At 35.6% G+C, this 22,796-nt stretch overlaps 1 protein-coding gene across 14 annotated transcripts in view; it reads left to right on the top strand.

Moving 5' to 3' along the window:
- The window catches only part of SOX6 (SRY-box transcription factor 6), a 366,009-nt gene extending 346,488 nt beyond the window's left edge, over positions 1 to 19,521 (top strand). For 12 of the 14 annotated variants that reach the window (XM_085224215.1, XM_085224213.1, XM_085224212.1 and 9 more), the window contains 3 exons: positions 2,259 to 2,492; positions 4,974 to 5,190; positions 12,594 to 19,521. In XM_085224215.1, coding sequence (XP_085080341.1) covers positions 2,259 to 2,492; positions 4,974 to 5,190; positions 12,594 to 12,897 — 755 coding nt within the window. In that variant the 3' untranslated portion in view covers positions 12,898 to 19,521. The remainder of the gene's footprint in view (positions 1 to 2,258; positions 2,493 to 4,973; positions 5,191 to 12,593) is intronic. The other 2 variants (XM_085224217.1, XM_085224214.1) reach the window with 1 other exon arrangement.
- Positions 19,522 to 22,796: the final 3,275 nt, after the last annotated feature.

The following is a 22,796-nucleotide window of genomic DNA, read 5'->3' as shown; positions in this document are numbered from 1 at the left end:
GTGCCTCCATTACCAGGTTATGCCAAAACTTTGTTAAAAAGGGCTAAAGACAAACTCCTTTGCCACCATGAATAACTACCTTTCAAAAAGTCAAAGATGGAAAATCATCCTACTGATTCGAATATGTCTTCTTTGTCATGAGTATAAAAGCTGAATAGTAAATTACTTTTTTATTAAAAATATGTATATTTTTAGATTTATTATCAACTTCTTAATTGCCCACATACTATTTAAAATATTACAGTATTTTTTTAAAAGATGGAATGACCAGTATGTGATACAATCTTTCTCAAATTATGCAGTTATTTATCTCAATAAATTTTTCAGTGTTTATTTACATGTTTGTAACTTATTATAGTTTCACAATAGGTAGATTTTCTCTTAAATGATGATATCTTTGACATGCACGTTGTAAGCCATCTGACAAAAATGAACAAAGCTTCATGAACTGTACACAGCCCTCAAATGGTCCCACATGCAAATCCAGATCTTCTGTCATTCAACAAAACTACTGTTTCTTTCTGCAGTAAAAAACTGCATTTGTAGCCCCCTGTAAGCGCTGAACACATCTAGCATGGTACTTATCTTAGAATAGTATTAAAATAGTTTTGCATCTTCCATTTGCCACAAACTTGACTTCTTTTATATACACGCATGTTAGTATACAAATTGCCAAATTGGTGTCAGTTGTAAAGTAATGGCACTGGAGGCATCATAAATTACCATGGTGATCCTCAGGAGAAGACGCTGCTGTATATGAATGAGTGTTTTGCTCTCAGAGTAATGTATGTCTTCATCTGGCCCAGTAGTCAGCATATTGCCCTGCGTTGATGGATACAGTCAGCTTGAAACGACACTACATTTCACTGCACAATAAACATGGCTGTCAACACTGTGTAAAGCAAAATGAATTTATCCTGTATGGTCAGTGCATTTTAAATTAAATTAATGTACTGTGGACATGGTGGCAAAAAGGTAGTGTATTAGTCATGCATCCTGTATTTTAGGACTTTTTTCATGTAAATGGATTTCCTATACAGAAAGTTTTAAATAGTGTATCTGAGATACAGTGTTTTTATAGTAAACTAGTTTTTGTACAGTTAAAATCTTTTAAGTCAGTCACTGAAATTAGTACTTCACTACTTACTGTAAAGAGATATCTTTTTTTCTTTTTTGCAAACATGAAATAAATGTCTGAGTCTGTTCACAGACGTGTGCGCACGAACACACACACACACACAAAGACATAAAAAAAGAAGACGTATTGCTGTGCTAATATGTTATTAAGTACCTTGCTTTTCAAGGACTAGAATTACTGACCAGTTTGATGAGGCCTAAAATTATGTATGTCACTTTCTTATTGTAGGAAAGGTCTTTTTACCTTTCTGTTGTAGTGAAGTCTAGTTCTGTAAACATATGTTATTATCATAATGCAAAAGTTTTTCTGCAGAAATCAGGCTTTATACAGGCTGTTAGCTCTTTCTTCTGTATTAACTAGTTCTAGAGCTCCCATCCTTTGAACTCTGAATTTCTTATGATGCTTTGCTTCTTGTGGCCAAGCAGCAGGACTGACTGCATTCAAAAACCCAACTGCAGTTATCATGCATATAGGTGGATAGCTACAGAACTCTGGGGTACAGTAAAGCACTGCACATGGAAAAGCTGGAGTTTTTTGTCACCAGTTTCTGAAGTTTTGTTATGCTATGTGTGGAAAGCGAGGAGTTTTCTTACATATATGTGATTGAATGTTCCATGGCACATTTAAATTCAAGTGAAGCAGATGTGGCTTGAAGACATTCAGCTCCAAATGTGATTATACCTATACAATCTGTAGATTGTGTGTCAGAGTAGTATATAATTTATTTTATGAAATGTGTGACATGCGTCTCTGTCAAGCAGCAGTCATTGTAAGTGACTTGTGTGAACAGGTCTGCATCAGTTTGGATTCTCAGGTGTAACTTTTATGTGAGTTTTTTTGAGCATTCAGAACATGTATGCTATGTTAAGATCCCAAACTGAAACTTTTTCAGACCTCATAACTGCAGAAATAACAGTGTACTCTGTTTTCTCATTCAGATGTTAATGGGTGAGTCTGACCAGTTACAAGTGAAATCACTGGACACCCTTCTCTTTCATAGATCTGGCAGCAGAGAGAGAAAGAGAATGGGGCTAAAATAGACACAGCACTGAAAGCACTTGCATAATCCACATAATAATGTTTTGCATCCATCTTGTTTCTTCCTGCCCTGACATTACAGGAAGTAAAGCAATGAATGGCTCTGCAGCTAAACTACAGCAGTATTATTGTTGGCCAACAGGAGGTGCCACTGTGGCTGAAGCTCGAGTCTACCGGGATTCACGAGGTCGAGCCAGTAGTGAACCGCACATCAAACGACCAATGAATGCTTTCATGGTTTGGGCAAAGGATGAGCGTCGAAAAATTCTCCAAGCTTTCCCTGACATGCACAACTCCAACATTAGCAAAATCCTAGGTAAGTGCAAGACAATGAACGACTTGGGACTATGTGTGAATCAGATTTTAAGGAGAACTCAGAATGCTGTGCTATAGCAGTGACAATTGGCAGACATCAGTTTTTTCTGGTGATGCGAAATGATGAGGTTATTTGTATTATTGAAGCAGGCTAGTAACTACTTTCTTAAATATGCAACTTCTCTAATTTTAGGACATACTTTGTCAGGGAGATAAGTGTTCACTAAAATTGGAATTACTGAAAGTGACACAAATCAAAACTCATGCCTTGTTTTCATTTATTTCCTTTTCCCTTTTAACGCTGTCCCTAAATTCTATTTATTTTTAACAACAGACTGGTAATTTCCTTTTAATTTGGCAACATTTGTAAAGAATGTTTTGTGAAATATGTTGCAGGAATCTATCCTGATAAAAGGTCTAATTGCAAGATTCCATTAGAAATCACTTGAAGTACAGATCACCTGACTGTAAAATGGTACTTTCTGAAGTAACTACTGGGGGAAAAAAAAAAAAAAAAAGTAAAAAATAAAATCATGATGGAAAGTTAATGTCAGGCAGTGCAATAGCAAGAAACCTGGTTGAGTTTAAAGGACATGTAGATGTATCCCTTCTCAAACGCAAAATATTAGCATGTTCAAAAAGTTAAGGAAGCACTTGTATCATACAACTAAAATATTACTTAATCAAAATATGCTGTTGTTAATATTTAATTTGAATAGGTTGGGACAATTAGGGAATATACCATGGATTGTTTCGGCACTGTGCAAATAAATTGTCTCATTTTTGAGAAATTTTGATTTACTTTTTGAGACCTCTCTAGAGAATTAGAAACATACGTGAGAATGAGTGGTGAAACATGAAAACCTGTATTTACTTTGAGTCTTTGAAGTTGAAGACAGATCCTAAATGTAACTCATAATAAATAAAAGTAAAAATCAAATTTCATCTGTAATCATTTTATTGTAAACTTTGAGTTCAAATACATTCTTACCCAAGTTTGTTAGAGGCAAGCATATATAGAAATAAATGTTACTTTGTCCTGAAACTCTCAAAATCTTACTTCGTAGTTCTCATATTTTTGTCTACCATATTAGTAAGTTATATGAATAGCCTTTCAGTTTTGTATAAAACCTGCACTGTTTCAGTGTTGGCAGCTGTAGGGAATCTATATTATTTGTGTGCATTCTGTGAAAAAACTATTACGAGTATAGTAACTGTATTCATTAAAATGTAAACTTTCGGCATAAATATTTCAGAAGTGCCAGCAATTGAGTGTTTGTTAACCATGGAATTAACCTGTCATTATTTTTTCTTCCACAAATAAGTCTATGTCCATATAGTATTTGTGCAACTTTTCCAGGACAATAAGAAAAAAACCATGAAATATTAGAACTGACACAGAGTATGGCTGGCTATGGATAATATTTATACAACTTTTCCATTTGTTGATGTATGAAAAATCTTGGTAAAAGAATAGCTTCCACCCACATTTAACACAGCTGTAATCATTTTATCCATCTAAAAGACACCAAAAAAGCTACTTTCTGCCTTTTTTATCCCATTAAAAAAATAAAACACCTTCTCTATTCAAATGTTTAGATAGCTTCTTATAAACAATATGAGAGATCTGAATTCTTTTTCCTTTTCCTGTGAACACTGTATTATATTTTGTATGTTTTATTGGTGCAGCTTTCAATGAAAGTTTACAGTATCTGAAGTGGGATAGAGAATTGCAAATATGCTTTCCTTTTTTTCTTTAACAACAACAACAATAAATAAATAATAAATAAATAAATAAATAAATAAATAAATAAATAAATAAATAAAATTAGTGTAACTGTTAAAAAAATTAAATGTTAAAAAAATTAAGTGTAACTTTCCCAAAGTAGTCCTCTCCACTTATGACATGTGGTTGGAAGATTATATCAACAGATTAGTAAATTTAATACAGAAAAGGGGGATTTCTTCATAATATTCTTGAATCTGTAAGGTTTTCATATTTTATCCTGCTGAATACAAAGGAATTGATATCTGTTAGTAGGAGAGTATAGCCCACATCTCTATCAAACTATCAAACCAAGTATCCCAAGACAATGTGTTAAGCCTTAAAATTATGCTTGTAGGTCTCACTGAGCCATCATACTGTGCATGCTAATACGAAGGTATATATTTATTCATAGATAAATGCTCACATAAAAAAATCTGTTCTGTAGCATGAGGATGAGATTTTGAGAAGTAACTTGATTTTAAGTGCATCTCTTTAATAAAGATTTCAACATGTTAGGTTTTCAGCACTATCTGAAAGTCAAGGCTCTTTTAAGATCTCTCTTAAAATACAAGGGCTGGCTAATGTAAATTCAAATCAGCTTATATAATTAACTTATTTAAAATGTACTTATTTTAGCAAGAAGGTGCATTGAAATGCATATGTGTGAAACTACAGTTGCTTTACCTGGCCACTCACTGATGGTTTTGTTAATAGGATCTCGCTGGAAGTCTATGTCAAATCAAGAAAAACAACCTTATTATGAAGAGCAGGCACGGCTAAGTAAAATCCACCTAGAAAAGTATCCTAATTACAAATACAAACCTCGACCAAAACGTACCTGCATTGTAGATGGAAAGAAATTGCGTATTGGTGAATACAAACAACTGATGAGGTCTCGAAGACAGGAGATGAGGCAGTTTTTTACTGTAGGGTGAGTACTCTTGTAATTGTTTGCAGTGCATCGCAACGAGCATTCTCTTTGACAACAAATTTACTTATCTGTTTAAGCCACTTATTAATGACATTTAGAAGGTAAGGATCTGAATCTATAAAATCCTATTAAAAACATATATCTCTGAAAATGGAACTTTAGCTTGCCATTAAATTCTGATTATAAAACTGACATTAGAATTCTTCAAAAGGAATTGTCTCCTGTTATCCTGAAAGGTTTGCCATTTGTGAGTTGCTAATATGCTAATCCACTCAGAGTTAATAACAACTCCAGGACAATTCCCTAAATTAAAATAAGAACAAAAAAGAAAACACAAAAAATTATTCCAGTGTAGATTAAGGAGTTGGGAAAAGTGAAAAACAATAAAAGGTGCAGGAATAATTGTTGTTAGATTAGGAACAGACATAAAGGAATGCTATCATTACATAAGGGTATGAGGATTTTTCTTACATATAGGACTGTGATAAATAATCTTTTCTAAAAAATACATGGTTTGGGATGAGTCTTTCAAGTACTGGATAGACAGATTGGATAGATTTACAGTTCGGAATATATGGTACAGAAAGATCCTGGCACAATTTTAAGAACATTTGTGGTTTTTTACAGTATTGTTTCTGTTCTTCAGGACAGAAGGCAGAACTATGAGAGACTGACAGACGAAAGATAGCATTAGTGCAGTGAAACAACTGCAGCATGGCTGATTTCCCTCTCCTGTGCTTTTTTTAATGAATTGATCTGTGATGCTCAATGCTCCAACAATGTTTCTGGTGGTTTACAGAGAGTCTAAATGCTTTCTCCACTGCCAGCCCTTCCAAATTCACAATGTTCTGCTTATTTCTCTAATCACAATAGTCTCCTTTTGTTGGCTACTTTAGTACCAGATAATTGACCTTGACGTCGATTATGTGCCCTCATTTTTGGCTTGGGATGCAGAACTCCTGTTGCAGTCAATTATTCTGTGGTACAGCCTGCAACAATGTGGGCTCTTTCTTCAATCAGTAAATAGAAGCAGTTTTGATATGTTGAAATAACCTTCCAGTCTACAATTTTAACATTGTTTTTTATTCTTCACTCTGAGGGAAATTGTTTACTAATAGGCTTCCATCAAAACTGTTCTTAGAACCCTAAATAGAAATATGAATACATACAGCACATCACAAATTATATTCAGGCAAAGGGAACAAAACTTTAGCTGTTGTCCAAAGCAGTTTGACAGATCAAATCATGTCTATAGAAGAAATACAAAAACAGCAGCAGTCTGGACAATTTGCCAATTGTTTACAAATTCAAAACAGAATTAAGTAGCAGGGTTTCATGCATCAGAAGTGATGGCTAAATATGTAGGTGAATGTGGAAAACAGATTTATGAAACTTATAAAAGTATCTACATAAAGAGTGATACTGTGACTTAAAAAAAAAAAAAAAAATCTATTCAAAATGCAACCAAAATTTAACATCTTTCTCATCTATCAAACAATGTGATCACAAAGACCATGGGAATGTTATCATTTTCTTGAAAGAATTAATTCTTATTCATAATTATGCTAAATCCAGTTTATACTGCTCAACTCACGTCAAAGGAAACTTAAAGTAACAGTAAATTACAGTTTTGCTCTTACAAATTGATGCAAAGGACTATGCTGGAAACAATAAGTTTTGTTATAGAAGCACTTTTAAAAGGTGTTTGCATTTGCTAAAGATGAAATGAGAACAAGGTTGCAGTTCAATATGGGTATAAATTCTGATACTTAGGAAACACAAGCTGTGATTTCTAAAAATTATTCCATACTTTTCATGGTTTTTTTGTGACTAGTGACTGATGCCTCAAATTCAGTTTTACCCTAATGAAAAAAAAAAAAAATTTGGAAGAGATCAAGCAGCTTCTTGATTGGAAACATAAAACATATATGGCATAACTTATTTCAGAAGAATAGTTTACTGAATAATAAAAAGTAACATTTCATCTGAAGTAGATTATAATTAAGTGAAACACAGTAACTGAGCCCATCAACTTCTTAAACTTACTCTTCTTTGTATTTTCCTATAAATGTAACATTAAACATCACTTGGAACAATTTTCCTAACCGCCCTCATTTTTCCACTCTTTTGGTGGAGCATGAACCTTCCTTTGGAATTGTACACATGGGAATTGAGATGCAGATTCCTTAACAGAATGAAGAAGGAAACTAATGTAAATTTTTAGTATTTATTATACTCTATAGTAAATATTGCAGCATGCAATAGAAAAAAAAATGACAAAAAAAAAAAAAAAAAGTCTAATGAAATGCCGAGTTGTGCTAAGTGTTTTATACTGCATAGAGTCCTGCTAGTTTTTATTTTCTATTAAATACATATACTGATTAAGTTTGGAATGGGTTTGATAAAATGGCAAAAACTTATCATCACAGAATAAAAAGATAAATACGATAGAGGCAAAGAGAAAGATGGACCATCAAACAGATAGCTAGAAGAGTCTATAACTAGCAATGATATTCTTTCATATTTGTGTTTGGAATTCATATATTGCAGTAGCAATGGAGGAAGGGCTAATTTCCATCCCCACGTGAATCATTTGCTAATGTAGGATAATCCTATGTGCACAATTAAAACACTCCCCATAAACACAAACATGTAAAGAGTTTTATGTTGCTTAAACTTTTAAAGATGCAAAAAGCTCATGCTTCTGACTTCAGTGAGCTACATTCTTTCATAAATATTTGTAAGATACAGAAAAATTGTTTAGTGATTCTCAATATACAAAGGTAAGGTTTTAAAGTAAAATAGAGAAATAAACAAATGATTAGTCAGGTTCTGTTTGGATTTTTTGAAGAAAAACTTCCAGAGAATTGAGTGAGAGTGAAGATTTCTTGGAACAAATTGGGCAGGAAATTCATACTTTGGAGATAGACCAGAACAAAAAAATCCAGGGACTGTCAAATATTTTAACAGAGTGGAATTGAACATGTGCATAGGTGTTGTACTGCATCCCTATGCAAATGAATTTTGTTCCAAGTAAGGGAGACAATAAGATGAAATAATTCTTAGTCAATGCAGACTATCTATTAAAAAATTGCTGCTTTTAATCTAGTGGATATTCAATCTGAAAACAGCTATATCTTCCAAATAATTATTAATGGGATGCTGTGAATGATGACTTCATTAGAAGGTAATCCCTAAACAGACGTCAAGTGATTTGCAATTTATCTTCAATACTAATTTTTGTAATGCATAAATAAATGTAAACAAACAAGTGGATCATATATAAGCCATAAATTCAGACATTTTGAGTCTGTCTTTTGTTGCCTTGCCTTACAAAAATAATTCAACTCTCAGTCATTTTTAGTCTTAGTCACTCTAAATACAAGTAAATGATATATACATTTGTTTGCAAAATGATGTAAGCAGTAACTTTTTTTTTTTGTTTTGCCAGTGTAAGAAGTTTAGAATAAAGCCTTTATAGTGTTTATAACTACTGTACACACACCTAGTCTGAATGTTGCTAGACGACGGTTTTGAATAGAGCTGTAATATTATATTCCTGTAGCTTGGACTCAAAGTAAGTACACAATGGGTACTTTTGTGGGATTTACTTTTCATTCCATATGGGGGTGTAAGTTTCAAGGGGGTGTAGCACATCGCATTTTCGTTAATGCATTTGATTTTGCTTCAGACATTTAAAGAGCTGTCAGAAAAATAGTTGGGAAGGGATCAGAAAGCAATGTTAATTTGCCAATTTAAATGTTTAGCTAATTTTGCAGAAGTGAAAAGTGGAATGTTCTCTATGAAAATCCTGTGAATATTAATGGCACAAGCTTGTAAGCAGGTCAGTTGATCTGAGAGTTTTTACGTTACCTCCTCTCTTATATTAACCTAACTATTTTGGTCCAAATCTTTAGTCCCAGACCGGATGGACATGTTAGCAGTACTGACAGAGCAGAGAGGCAGGAGACCTGTGGTAATTGGCCACCTGAGGATTTACTTGGCAAAGAGGAGATGGTGGATACAGGGGTGGTTTGAAGCCGGAGTACATAGCCATGCATCGCCATTCCTCAAAGATCTAAAGGGTCCAAAGACCCTTCCTATTCAAAGATGAGAAGGCTATTGTTGAGTTCTGGAAATCTCAACCAGGCAGAAAGCATTCATTAGTGGATGCTGTAAGGAAACGCAGCTGAGCTGAATTGTAACTGCAGCTCTGAGTTAGGAGAGTTAGGCGCCTAGTTACTGGAACTGTGTAGGTGCTCATGTTTAAGTGCTAGCAAATTTTCACTAGTGGTTTGCAGTCTGATGTACTTCCATTTAGGTGGTACAGTTAACAGATGTTTACAATTCCATGGTGAGATAACAGGTAATTTAAAGCTCACAGTTGTTACCCTGCAGGAGGCATGTATATACCTCCATACATTTGAATTCTGTTTAACATGTTAAGAAGAGTTGTATTGGCAAATGACAAATTCATTAAGCCTTTAACTGCCCTGCTATACCAATCAAGTTCTTTTCCACTTTGATTCACTCTATTGTTTGTTGTACATTTAATGCAATCTCAATTAAAAGGCAGTTCTGTAAATTCTACTTCACTGTACTCCCTTTATACTTTATGACCTGCTCCCTTTATATTTTAAAATAGAAAAAATGTACCCTGTCCCACTGAAATGTGGGTATGCAAAATAGTGTTGCTCACTTGTTAAACGTTTGAAAGAATGTCTGAGTTTCCTAACTCAGTCTATCCTTTAGGGCTTAACATTAAGAACCACAGTGTCAAGATACATCATAGCTCTGTCCTAAACAAATTTTTTTCCCTCCCTTCTTGCCGCTTGTAAGAAGACTATTTGTTATAATAAAATAAATCTTTTTATGGTGGAGTACGAGAACTAGGTTTCTGATCCTCAGTGTCATCTGTAATACAAGAGCAACTTGTACTCAGTCATTTCTTCAGTATATTCTACAACTCTTATTAGAAGCATTTTAAAAATTAACTCTCCAAATGCCTTTTGGCATTATCATTGTGATATTCTTTGGTGAGCACATAGGGATTTTCTTTGTTTGTTTTACAAATGTATTTATTGTAACAAATATCAGGAAAATGTTAGTACTAGCAGTTATAAGAAAGACAGATTGGAGAGAATTAAGTGTGTATGGCTTGGCAACAAATATGTAGAAATTTTCGGTGACCATGGGTGACTTTCTTTTTCCTTTGCTTTGTGGAAAGAGTCACTGATGCAAAGAATTTCTGTGTCTAAAAATTTGTGGAGGAGGTACCTGTAGGTTTTTAAAAGTAATAATTTATATGCCTGACAACATGCAATCTTGAAACCAAAATGTTCCCATGTGAAGTAGGTGTTCAGTTTTATGGATAAAGTATTGAAAGATGTTTGCAGCAAATCACTTGCAAGCAAATGCATTGGCTGAAAATTGTTTTCACAGAACATTTATCAGACCATTTAAAAAGTGAAAATTTAGTGAAAAATCCCTAGCTGTTTGTAAATCATCTGCAAATCATCATTTGCAAACAGGAGTATAATGACTGTGTCAAATGAATTATTGTGATGTTTTTGCTCACTGCTAGCCAGGTGTACCATACTCATACAACAGATGTTTGAATTTCTCAAGCTGTGCAGAGGCTTTAAGAGTCAGGCTAGCAGTACCAGCAATGAAGGTAGTACGTAATGCTATTTGAATATTCTCTTACACAGAGTGTTCATGATTTGACTCTCTCTATTGGTGCCTAAACTTGAAGAACATTGGTTTACCAGTAATTGTTCAGCGATGTTTATCAAACCTAGAGTTTGTCAATAAATGACAAAAATCCAGTATTTAAGGGACATCTTGGAAATAAGCTGTACATGATATGTGTATTGGTTTAGACAATAATTAAGAATTTACGAAAGACTGGTTTATGCAAAGCATATTTTTATCTCCTTTTGAATGTTGGCATAGAATAGCACAGAGATCAAGAAGTTACAGATTCAATAGACTATTGAAACACATCTGATGCTGTTTCTCTTGCTAAAATTATAAAGTACAAAAATCTCAAATACTTGTCAGTATTGCTCTAAAGAATATTGATAATACACTGAAATACAGTATTAAAGTAGGCGTATATGCCAAATAACCAGTCAATAGTAAAACAGCAACTTCCAGTGCACTTAGGTATTTCTGGTACTGGAATTTGTTAAATCTAAAGTATAATGGAGATTCTTTTCCTCCAGACAAGTTCAGTCTCCTCTTTTTCTCTCGTCTTTACTAAAGGTAATGGTCCAAAATTAATATAAGAATATTTTGAAGTGTCTTTTAATATAGTAAGTAAATCTGTTATTATTTAATCCAAATGTAAAAAGTAGCTTTAATTAATTCAAAGCCGATAAAGACTTGACCAAAGAAGGAGTTCAGCATCCTGGCCTTACTCAGAAACGCAGTTGAATATATGTACATTGTTGTAAGAGACATTGCAGCTTCTGTAAAAGTTGAATTATTACATGCTGTAATCAAGCTTGCATTTAATTGCTTGACTGTCAGTGATATCAGCCTAACTCTAGTTAGACTAGTTTTGCTCCTGCGTCACAGTCAAAAACAAAGGATATTATATGATACAAAGTTCTACATCAGAAGGCAAAATATTCCAGAATTAGAGGCAGTGCACTCTTAATTGTGTCTCTCCATGTATTTGCACTGTGAAAGTAAATCAGATATAGGAAGTTTTTGTTTCTACAGATTGTCCATTACCACACAGAAAAGAGCACTTGTTCTTTTTTTTGTTTTTAAAGTACTTTTCTTCAGAAACTCAGTCTTGTATACCAAAACCTGAAGAGCAAATGGCATTCTGATGATTGATTTTAAATACAAATCAAAATCCAGAAAGAAAATACCCAAAGTATTTCTAAGTGATTTAAGAGTAAATCTAGCATTTAAATAGTAAATTACATCCTTAAAGAAACACAGACAATGTTACCTCGTCAGCCATATGCCATTTGAGGTACCACATGTAATCTTGAGGTTCCACCATAAACAGTCACAAAACAGAAGTTCTAGTCAGAAGTCTGGAGGATAATTTTGGACACCAGAAGTCTACTGTGGCAGTTAGGCATTGCATAGGTGCCTAAAGCATTTTGAAGATCTCTCTCCGATTGCTACATTGCAGTATGGTTTGAATAAACATACAAAACACATGAAATAGTCATATTCTGGTAGTTGCTAAATAATTTACTCTCCAGTTGTGCATGAGGGCGGGAACTAAGGTGAACAAATACCATAAAGGACCAGACTGAGAACCTCAGAGGAATGCATGCAGCGCTCACGGGAAATCACCTGCTTTGATTTGGCCTTGCAAAAGGGCTTCCCTCCTCCAAACAGAGGTAATCACGTTCCCATCTTGCTTTTCCTTCTAGACAACAGCCTCAAATTCCAATCACCACAGGAACGGGGGTTGTCTATCCTGGTGCTATTACCATGGCAACTACCACACCATCACCTCAGATGACATCGGATTGCTCAAGCACCTCCGCCAGCCCTGAGCCCAGCATACCCGTCATTCAGAGCACTTATGGGATGAAGACAGACAGCGGAAGCCTTGCTGGAAACGAAATGATAAATGGAGAGGATGAAATTGAAATGTACGAGGACTACGAGGATGATCCCAAATCAGACTATAGTAGTGAAAACGAAGCCCATGAGGCAGTCAGTGCCAACTGAGGAGTGTTCACAGAATTAAAGTACTCAGACTCTTTTTTTTTTTTTTTTTTCGGATTTTTTTTGAACAAAAAGTTCTTAAAGAGCCTGCATGCATGTGTGGCTCCTACAGTTACATCAGCAGAATGGTCTTAAATGTTTCTTAACGTGTGAGACAGATTGTTTCCCTAATTTTTCATGAACTTGGGTTTTTTTGTTGTTTTTGTTTTTTTAAATTTAGATGAAGACATATATTAAATATCAGACATCAGGACTTGAAAACTTATATGAATCAATAGCTGTCTTACAAGTCTTACCTTTTGTCTTTTTCCTTTTGGATGCTGATAAAGGCTTAAGTTACTGTTTTAGATGGGGGTTATACATTCTCACTCAGGTATGCTGTGCCAGCCTACAGGTTGTGAATGTGTTTTTATTCTGGATTATTTTAGAAAACAAAAACTGCAGATTTCATATTGTGAAATAGAACAAGTCCGCAAGTGTGCACATCTGTGCATCATAGCTCATCTTTAAAAAATCGTCTCTGAATTCCATTTTTTTCCATATGTATAGCTGAACTTCTGATGTGCCAAACTTTTCTTAACTTTTGAATCTTAACATTTAAAAAAGAGTCTTAAAGGAGACACTGTAAAGTCTTAGACAATCCTTTGGCATCTTAAAAAAAAAAAATATATAAAAAACTAATTTTTTTTTTCCAGAAAATGGTGAAGTACTCAGGAATCTGGAGACAGGATATTCTTAAGTAGTGAACCTGGTTGCCATAGTGCATGTGCCCAATTGCTTTTGCCTCTTGATGCCATTAGTGTGAAGTTTTAAGTAAGCACAAAAGAGCGATCACCAGCTATGGAAGGGCCTGTCTTAGCAGTGTGAGGCCACCTTTGACTACATTCTCTACCCTTTTGCTTTTAACCCTTGCATTCAGTCTTAACACATTTTCTCTTAAATAATTTATTCATTCCAGAATGTCAAGGGTCCAAATACTTAATATTTATTTTTAAAAGTACTGTTGGTGGCATTACACTTACAATTCCTTATTGATATTTTAAAGAGCTCCTTCTCCTCCTTCAAATTACATAGGTATGTGAAAATAAAAGTGCACCTGCTACTAAAACGAACATGACATTTATGAATGAGAAATTCAATTGTTTCCATAACAGTGTGTGTTCAAGGAGTACTTGGAAACACTCTGATATATAACACAAAATAAAGTGAGTATTTTTATATGTACATACAGTACAAATACTCTAAAAATTTGTGTTTATAGTTACAAACCTCTATACTTAGCTGGACAGTAAAGGCAGATATGAAATCAAAATCCATATAGAATCTACCGTGATGAATTCTTAGGGCTTGTAGAATCCTGCAGTGAATCATGGCTCCACACATCACATTTCTGTTGTCACCTGAAGGAACTGTTTGCTATCTTGAGTATTTGTGCAGTGATTTATATGTGAGACTCCTAGTGGAGGAGGGAAGGCCACAAAAATAACTGGCTTGCAAAGCTGAGAAAACGATGCATCAGAAATATTTACTGAATATTATTCATACGGGAGTGCGAACTAGATCTTCATGGGTGTTTGTAAAGTTCTTTGGGATCTTTGGTGGCAAGGTGTACCCAAAGTTTTTATTTGTATTATTACTGGAAACAATGCAATTGCTACAGAAAAGTCTAGGAAATACACAAGAAAGTTATATTCAAGGAGTTTGTTAATGTTCAGAGAAGGAAAAGAAAAAAGAAATTGCCATTTTTTTCCCCATTCGCATTCCACTGCTGTTCATAAATATATCTCTATATAAAATGCAGATCCAATGGGCCTGGTGAATACCTGTGCTGAAGCTCCTCAACTCCCTCAGCTTTTATTTTGAACTGGATATGTTCAGCACATTGATGATAAATTCGGACTCAGGCTGAGAGGCATGAATGAGCCTAGGACAGCTCTTCCCAAAGTCTGAGGGAATCTTCCCACAGAGCTGAATGGGCTTTGCATAGACACCAGACAATGAGAGGATGGTAGTACTAATGCTGGTCATCGTCATGCTGTTGCACTATCGTGCAGAAATTCATGAGGTGCAATGATAAGGAGCTGCCATTTTCCTCAGAGCCCCGGTAATACCTCTTAGAGCAGACAGAGCCATTGTTGCCACTGTAGGGATCACGTTAAATGTGCAAGAACAACCCCCAAAACAAAGAAGACCGTTCAATTTACAGGACAATTTATAAAGTTAATGGCATAGAAACACAATGGTTAGACTGCTCTGACCATTTTGTAATTTGGAACAAAATGCTATATTTTTAATATTTATTTAAATGTGTTCTGAGTCCATGTCTAATAAGCAATAAACCGGTCTAGCCAAGACTTTAAAGGCAAATGCTGTGTCGTTTAGCTGGTGAGCGCCCTCTTCAAGCTGGCTAAGGTACTGATAGAAAGTGTTTTTTGTTCTCACAATTGCTTGGGAATTGGAACTGTTTTTAATACATTCAGCTCAGATTGGGGGGAGGGTACCATTATTTCCTAAAAGAAATGACTATTTATTAATGTCTTACATAATTCTTATGTTAGAAGTATCTCTCCCTCCTCCCATGTCACTTTTTCTCTCTTGCTCTTTTTTTTTCTGGTTTTGTTGCATTGGTAGAATGCTGTATTGCTAGTATTGTATTTTATGTAATTATTTTTTTTTTTGCACAAAGGCAAACATTTAGATTAGTTGGTTAATTTTTTTAAATTTTATGACCATGCCAAAATAATATTCTGCAGGCTTGTGGAGAACAAAGGACTGTTCTTTAGGACTGAAACTTGATTTTGCTTGTAGTACAAAAAAACACACACTCACAGATGTTGTTTCGTAAGTGTTATAAGCACTGGATATAAATGGTATTTTTTATCACTTCTGACTAATGTGAAACTGTTGTACGAAAACTACATGAACAAAAGTCATCTGTTTCGACTCGTGTGGGCCTGCCTCACAGTTGCCGGATTTGAGTCATTTTTATGTCTTGTTATTTCATTTATTTATGCAAAATACATGTATGTATGAACACTTTGTTTTAGCTCCAGCCCTGCCTCAGTGCTGATGCTCTCTATGTTAAAGCCACATTCTTGAAAATGACTGGCTGTTCAGGAATTGCCAGCTAGTAAAAATTGCATTTATTGGCTGGTAAAGTGGGAGGAACATATTTGAATTTGAATTGTGCATGTGAGCATTTTATTCTATTTATTAGCCGACATTGGCTCTAAAATGTCAGTAGAAGGAAGGACAATCATAAAGATAAAAAACAACTTTTTTACTTTATTAATCGGAGCTCAAAACAAAGTTTTTGATGAATTTACCATCTCATTTTAGATTTTTTTTTTTAAATTGTGTAAATATAACATAGGAAATAGAATTTTATTTTTTGTTCATGGATACTTAGTGAAGTATAAGTTATGTATTTACTTTTGTTCTATATCAGTGTATGTTGGTCCATATTAAATGCTGACAAGTCACTGTACCTCATGTAGATGCTGAATTTACACCCGCAGTGTGAGCGCAGTATTGTGGACCTGTAGCTGGGACAGCAAGATGCCTCACTTGTGCTCTCACTGATTTTTGGTAGCATATCCCACAAACACAGAATACTTTTTTCTTGTTTTAGAAAGTTGATACATGAAACACACAAAATTGCAGATACAGCTGATAGGAAACACAATTATTTTTTTTTTCTGAATCCAAGTAAAACTGATTAAATGTTTTAGTTCTTAACAAGAATGGCATTTAGAAGTCAAAAGCATATCCCTGGAGAGATTGTCATGAATATAAGATGGCTCTTGCAATGCAATCAAGACTTAGTAATATCAAATCTTTATTTTCTACATTAAGTAAATCACACTATTGTTACATTAGGCTGCAATGTCAGGGGAAAAAGTTCACACAAAACACAAACAGGACTTTCAGAATTGCTCTTTAAATGTTGTGTTTGAGATCTTCTTAATAACTCTGACTGAAAAAAATAACAACTCCATTCAGATAATACACAAATACAGTAATACTTCTCCACGAATTAGCAGCTTATTTAATTAGAACAGATACAATATATTTTCTTTTTGGAAAAAATTTAAATATTTGTTTTCAAGAGAAGAACACTCCTGAAACTGTCTGATATGAGCTAGTATAGTTCACTTCCAATTCCATGGAACAGGGTTCAGGTTTACATGGAGGTATGACTGATGAAATAGCCTAGTTCTGGTTGATACGTGTGTTCGGATGTCACCATTTAGTTAATGAAACTGCCTGCTGGGAATACACGGGATCACAATGTGCTCCTAAATCAGCGTACTCAGGTGCAGCACAAGGCAGGGGGAGGGCAAAGGACGCTACTGCTCGGGGTGGGGAATGCAAAACAAACAGCGGCATTGCAACGTATGCAGCAGTCAGCTGAGGACAGCTACTGCTTTGAGCATAAACACAACCTCCGCCCAATGCAACCTGAACCGCGGTCCTCTCACTGGGTTGGCTTTCTGGTTTCATTTTTTGGTCATACCAAAGGCGTGGCATTTCAAAAATCATCTCCTAGCAAAACATACAACAAGATTAACACCCCCACCCTCCCTCAGCAAAACACTTACCTACTTGCTTAATTTTAAGCATGTTAGTACTTCTGTTGTGGTCACGAGGACCAGTGGAGCGTTGGCGTTAAGTAGGGCAATCTTTGCTGAACAGGGCCACAGTGTGAACAACTGCACTGGAGATGCAGCCAGCAGAATGTATGATAGAGTTCTTCATGTTTTTATGAGACGTTGATGAATGGGCTTGGACCCTAGGTGTTTTGCATGCTTTTTTAAGATTCAAGTTGGCACTTAAGCATGTTCTTTTAAAAGAATAATACTATATGACCTCATCTGATCTTTTACACTTACTCTTTTGCTTTAAAAAACAACTTCCCCCAAACCTTTTTTTATATGACCCATTAATATCTGTGATTTTTCTCAGATCAAACTACATTTTTGATATGCTGTAATGTCCTACTAAGAAGGAAAAAGAAAATAAGATATAGGTATATGCAAATATATTTCATTTTAATCCATTGCCCTTTTTTTTAAATACCAGATTTGCTGGAAATGGTGACAAAGAAGTATTCTGAGATTTCACACGCTGGGTAAAAAGGGGTGGGGTAGGGTGAACTGGGCTAAAGGAAAATTTATCAAATTGATATTTATGGCAATATGAAAGCTATAAAGCAACTTAGTGACATGGCTTGCTTTGTAATTTCCGCTTTCTAAAAACCACAAGTGAGGTCCTTGGTGCTCTTGGATTATGGGGAATGTGCAAATATTTAACTGTTTGTATGCTGCACATTGCAGACCTGCTAGTGTGCATTCTCCGTTTGTCTTCCTTTGTCATTTGTGTTTTGCTTTCTAGAAAGCAATGTTGGTTTTTTTTTGTACCCTTCTTCAGCTTGTAGCAAAATAGAATGCTTAGCATTTATGTTCATTCATTATTGTATTTCCCATGTACAAATTTTTTTATTACATTAAGACAAGCTTATAAGCTGTTACTACATAACTTATCTTACTGTAACTCTTATTTCCTGACATTGTAATTTGTTTGTGATGTATATTGTGAGATTGTACTCTATGTTAATTTAATCAGCACAATTCACTGACATGCTGGACTGACATGCTAGCTGCTGTTTCAAATTGTAAAGTTTGTGTAGACCTGTTGGGACAACTGAAACTCTCTTGTCTAGGTACTATGCTTTGATTCCTATAGCAACACTGTGGGTGCAGCTCTTAATGGTGGGGGCTGCTTGTTGGACACCCACTGGCTAATTTAACAGGCAGGTTTTCTTTGTAGAAATTCTATATACAATGCAGGTACCTACCTGGGCCCATGGCCGGTAATTATTTGGGCGTGTAGAGGAAAAACTAGTGTCTATTGCTGCTTTGAATATGTTTTAAAGTCTGAAAATGTAAATAGTTTATCAAAAAAAAAAAAAAAATCTTGTACAGTCCAGTGTAAAGTTTTTAAATGAACTTAAAGGTTGCCATCACATCTCACACTCTCCTATTGATACAGCTGAAAAAAAAAAAAAGCAAAAAAAAAAAGACAAAGGAAAAAGTTTGCTAAGGATACTGAGTAAAAAAAAAAATCTGTTCTCAGTTTTAAAAAAAGAATAGTTATTCTTAGCTCTGCTTCATTGCATAAACAGACTTCTTGGATTTTGTTGTGCAGTATTGACGTGAGGTAAATTAAATATTAAATAATCTTTCAGTGGTACTTTTAAGAGTCTTCTCCTCCTCTGCCTCAGTTATTAATGGGAAAGACAAAATTGAAAGACACTGTCCATATACAGTATGTTCTGGTGTACATTGGCACCTTACCTACATGTTTCGGGTGGGGGGGATTTTTTTTTTTTTTTTTTTTTTTTTTTGCACAAGGTGCTTTCCTGATATGTTAAACATGTCATCTTTGGGTGATACAGTATACGCCATGATAGGGGTTTAGACCCCTCAGGGGAGTGTCTATAAGACTGCCTATTTATGCTCATTTACCTCAAGACTGTCCTCTCTACCCTTAATCTATTCACCATCACTCCATCTTTTGTACTGCTGTTGACACTTACAAATTAAAGATAAATTTTGTTTTATGAGATGTGTGTGTGACTTCTTCTGTGTATTCTTTATTATTCTTTTGACGTTAGCAATAATGATTGACCACAAGGAGCTGATGGACAGGCCATTCAGCCGGCCTCCTTTAAATGTAGTGACCAAATCTTCCAGCTCTTAGTTTTCCACATGCCTTTCCATTCTACAAAGGCATTTAATGGCCTCTGAAATCCATTAACGCCATATGCTGTAAAAGACAAGCATGATAACCGACCTAATTTGATAATATTTCACTGTGTACCATTGGTTTTGTAAGGAGGAAGTGCTGTTGTGGTAGCAACATAATCTCAGTGGGATTTTTATAGAGCTGAAATGAGACAAAACAGTTCTCATGTTTCTTCTTTCTTTGCCTTCCCATTTTCCCCACGTATAACATTAAACTAACCAAAAGTGACAACAAAGGCTCCTATAGTTGCCACATTGCCATGTCTGTAAACTGCTACCATTTATGTATTATGATTGGCTTTTGACAGTCACGGTTCTCACAGGAGGAGAATAAATTACATTGAAGTGTACTGTACTATAATATAACAGAACATTTTGATTGTGCATTACATCAGATTTCAGTCTAGTTTTAGCTATTGCACAAACCACCCTGAAACATCTAAATGGGTAACAATCCTTACTTCCCAGGAGAGAGCATCATACATGAAATTATTAAAAATGACATTCTGCACTATGAATCCATGTGATGAAATTCTTCAGGGTCAACAGTGGATGGAATGAAGTTGGTGACCAACACATTATAATGAATAAATATGTAAATATTGACATGGACTTTTAAGGATTTGGTTTCTGGTAAGCAATCAGCTACTTACTCTGTTGAACTGCAACACTGATGTACTCTCGAGGAGAAGGCAGCAAAAAACCTGTGTTTTTGCTACTTTATGTACAAAAATTTGACGCAAGTTGGCAAGGGCCATACTGTGCATTTGAAGAACAGAATTGTGGCACTAGAGAGCAGTCAGCCCAGAGTCAAAGAGAGATGAAGCACCATGTCATTGTGCCAGAATTTTACTTTCATACAAGAGGGCTGACATGTAGTGCAATCCTCTGCTATGTATTTTCATATTGCTCCAATTAAGTCAACTTATGGTGTTTTTTCCTCCAGCCAAGCACAACCTCTGCTCGATGGCTGCGGCACCAGGATCTTCCGGAGCCCTTAGGACTCACTGTGCTTAGGGAGCTTCAGGATTGCAAGGTTTGGTACCACAGTCTGTCTCCCCCCTGGTTACTCACACTGGGCTTTTCTTGTGACAATTAATTGCTCCCACAGTAGCCCAATAGCAGCAGCCTGCACAGGATGGGGGCAGGGGGTGAACAGTAATTGATTTATTTCTTTAATATATGGTTTACAATAGAAAATATGAGCTCCAGGTTCTGTCTCTTAGCAGTTAATGACCAGCTGGGTTAAGGGCCTTCAAATACTGCCATTGGTCATTAACTGCCAGGAAGTATCCTTCCTGTCATCTATTATTGCTTAATTGTATCAAGACCTACTACAGTGAAGGACTGTTAAATCTGTAGATTAATTGAAATCTGACCCTTAGTCATTTTAATAATATCAAGGCCACTGCAGGTTAGCATTTGGTTTCTTGACATGACAGTCCATAACAAATTTATTCAGAGTTGTTCTGCTTTATATTAATGCCTGCTAGATGATTGACACAGTAAACCATAATTGCCCTGTGGAAATCACAGTGGTCAGTTGTACTAAGAACTACTTAGGGCCACTTTAATTTACTTTGACACCACAGACTTTAAAAGCTTCTATACTTGTACTAAAATCTACTTAGAGGTCTGGTTGCTGTTGTAGCTCATCAGGAAGTGATCATTCGGTAACAGCAAAAGGTAATTATTAGAGCTTTAAATAATTATCCTCAAATACTTAATCAAGTTACAAAAGAAATGCATATTGATCATTGTTGTGGGTTGGTGGGTTTTTTTGTTGGTGTTTTTTTTTTTCTCTCCACAATTCTGTTTAATTAGTTACCAGAAGGACGTTTAAAGGAACCCACTCATCATTTTAAGTTAGATTTCAAAAATAGTGGTGTGCTCAGAGTCTGTAAACATGAACTACCAAACCCATCAGTTTTGTTCTTTTGCATTACTTCCACAGCATCCAGATTTAATTTCATGAAAGAGGAACCTCACACTTCAGACAAGTGACTAAGTTCCTTTTTAAATCAAGCCGTCAGGGTTGCATTTGGAAATCAGAAATATAAATATTGTGCTACAAACCACAAGTCCCATAGCAGGGCCCTAGCCTGCAAGGAGCTGTGCAAGCAGCAAATGGAAGGATATCTGCCACCAAGGCCCTATGGTGGCTCATGGTATCTTTATGACTGCTCACAGCAGTTACAAATAACCTACAATTGAAAACACAGTCACTGTCCTATGGATCAGATAAGAAGTCTACCTAGCCCAGTGGTTCTGTGTTTTACAGTGGCAACAACAGCCAGCAAAGGCCCCTGAGCCCGGCCATCGTCTCAGCTCATCCTGTCATTTCCTCCAGCATTGCAGTCACTGTGTTGGGCTGCTGATGGGTATGTCCCTTTCTGGTCAGGAATGCTGTGTAGCATTTTGGTAGATGAAGTGACTGTAGGCAAACACAGTCTGATCTTTTGGTGAAGGACCTTGTTGAGTTTTGCCACAGTGCTGTTTATTTTTTTACTGGAAGAAAAAACAGATAACTAAAGCAATCAGTCTACATACAGCAGAAATGCCAAGTCCATCAGATTGGCTAAAATATTCAGGATGCTAAATTGCTCTCTCTCTTTTTTTTTTTTTTTTTTCCAAGATCTAGTTAAAACAACATGCTTATCTCAGAAAATCTGGAGACCAATGATCTTAATGACCAAATTACTCAATCACAATGAAATATATTTTGTTAAAACATCAGGAACAGCATCCTTGATGGAAGACTTCAGCTAGTTCCCCTAAAACAGCTGCAGCAGCCCAAAAACCAAAGGGTAAGTGCTGAAGCGGCCCATAGCACACCCTTACACTGTGTAAGGCACTTCTGACACACACTGAGGGGTTGTGCAGAAAAACAGAATCCTAGAAAAGCCCTTAGATGCAACTGCCTGTTTCCAGCAGCGCGATCGGAGAGCCTGTCAGGCTTTTAATATTAACAGCTGCAATATAGGTGGAAGGAAATAGAGGGAATAGTCTCTGTATGGCCCTATCTGTATCTCCACTAACACTACTTTGATTTGTGTACATGACTTTCCTACAGCAGAAAAATGCAGATACTCAAGC

The sequence above is a fragment of the Meleagris gallopavo genome, chromosome 5, assembly GCF_905368555.1.
Source record: "Meleagris gallopavo chromosome 5, MGAL_WU_HG_1.1, whole genome shotgun sequence".
NCBI lineage: Eukaryota > Metazoa > Chordata > Aves > Galliformes > Phasianidae > Meleagris > Meleagris gallopavo.
This window is presented reverse-complemented; position numbering and strand designations above follow the sequence as displayed.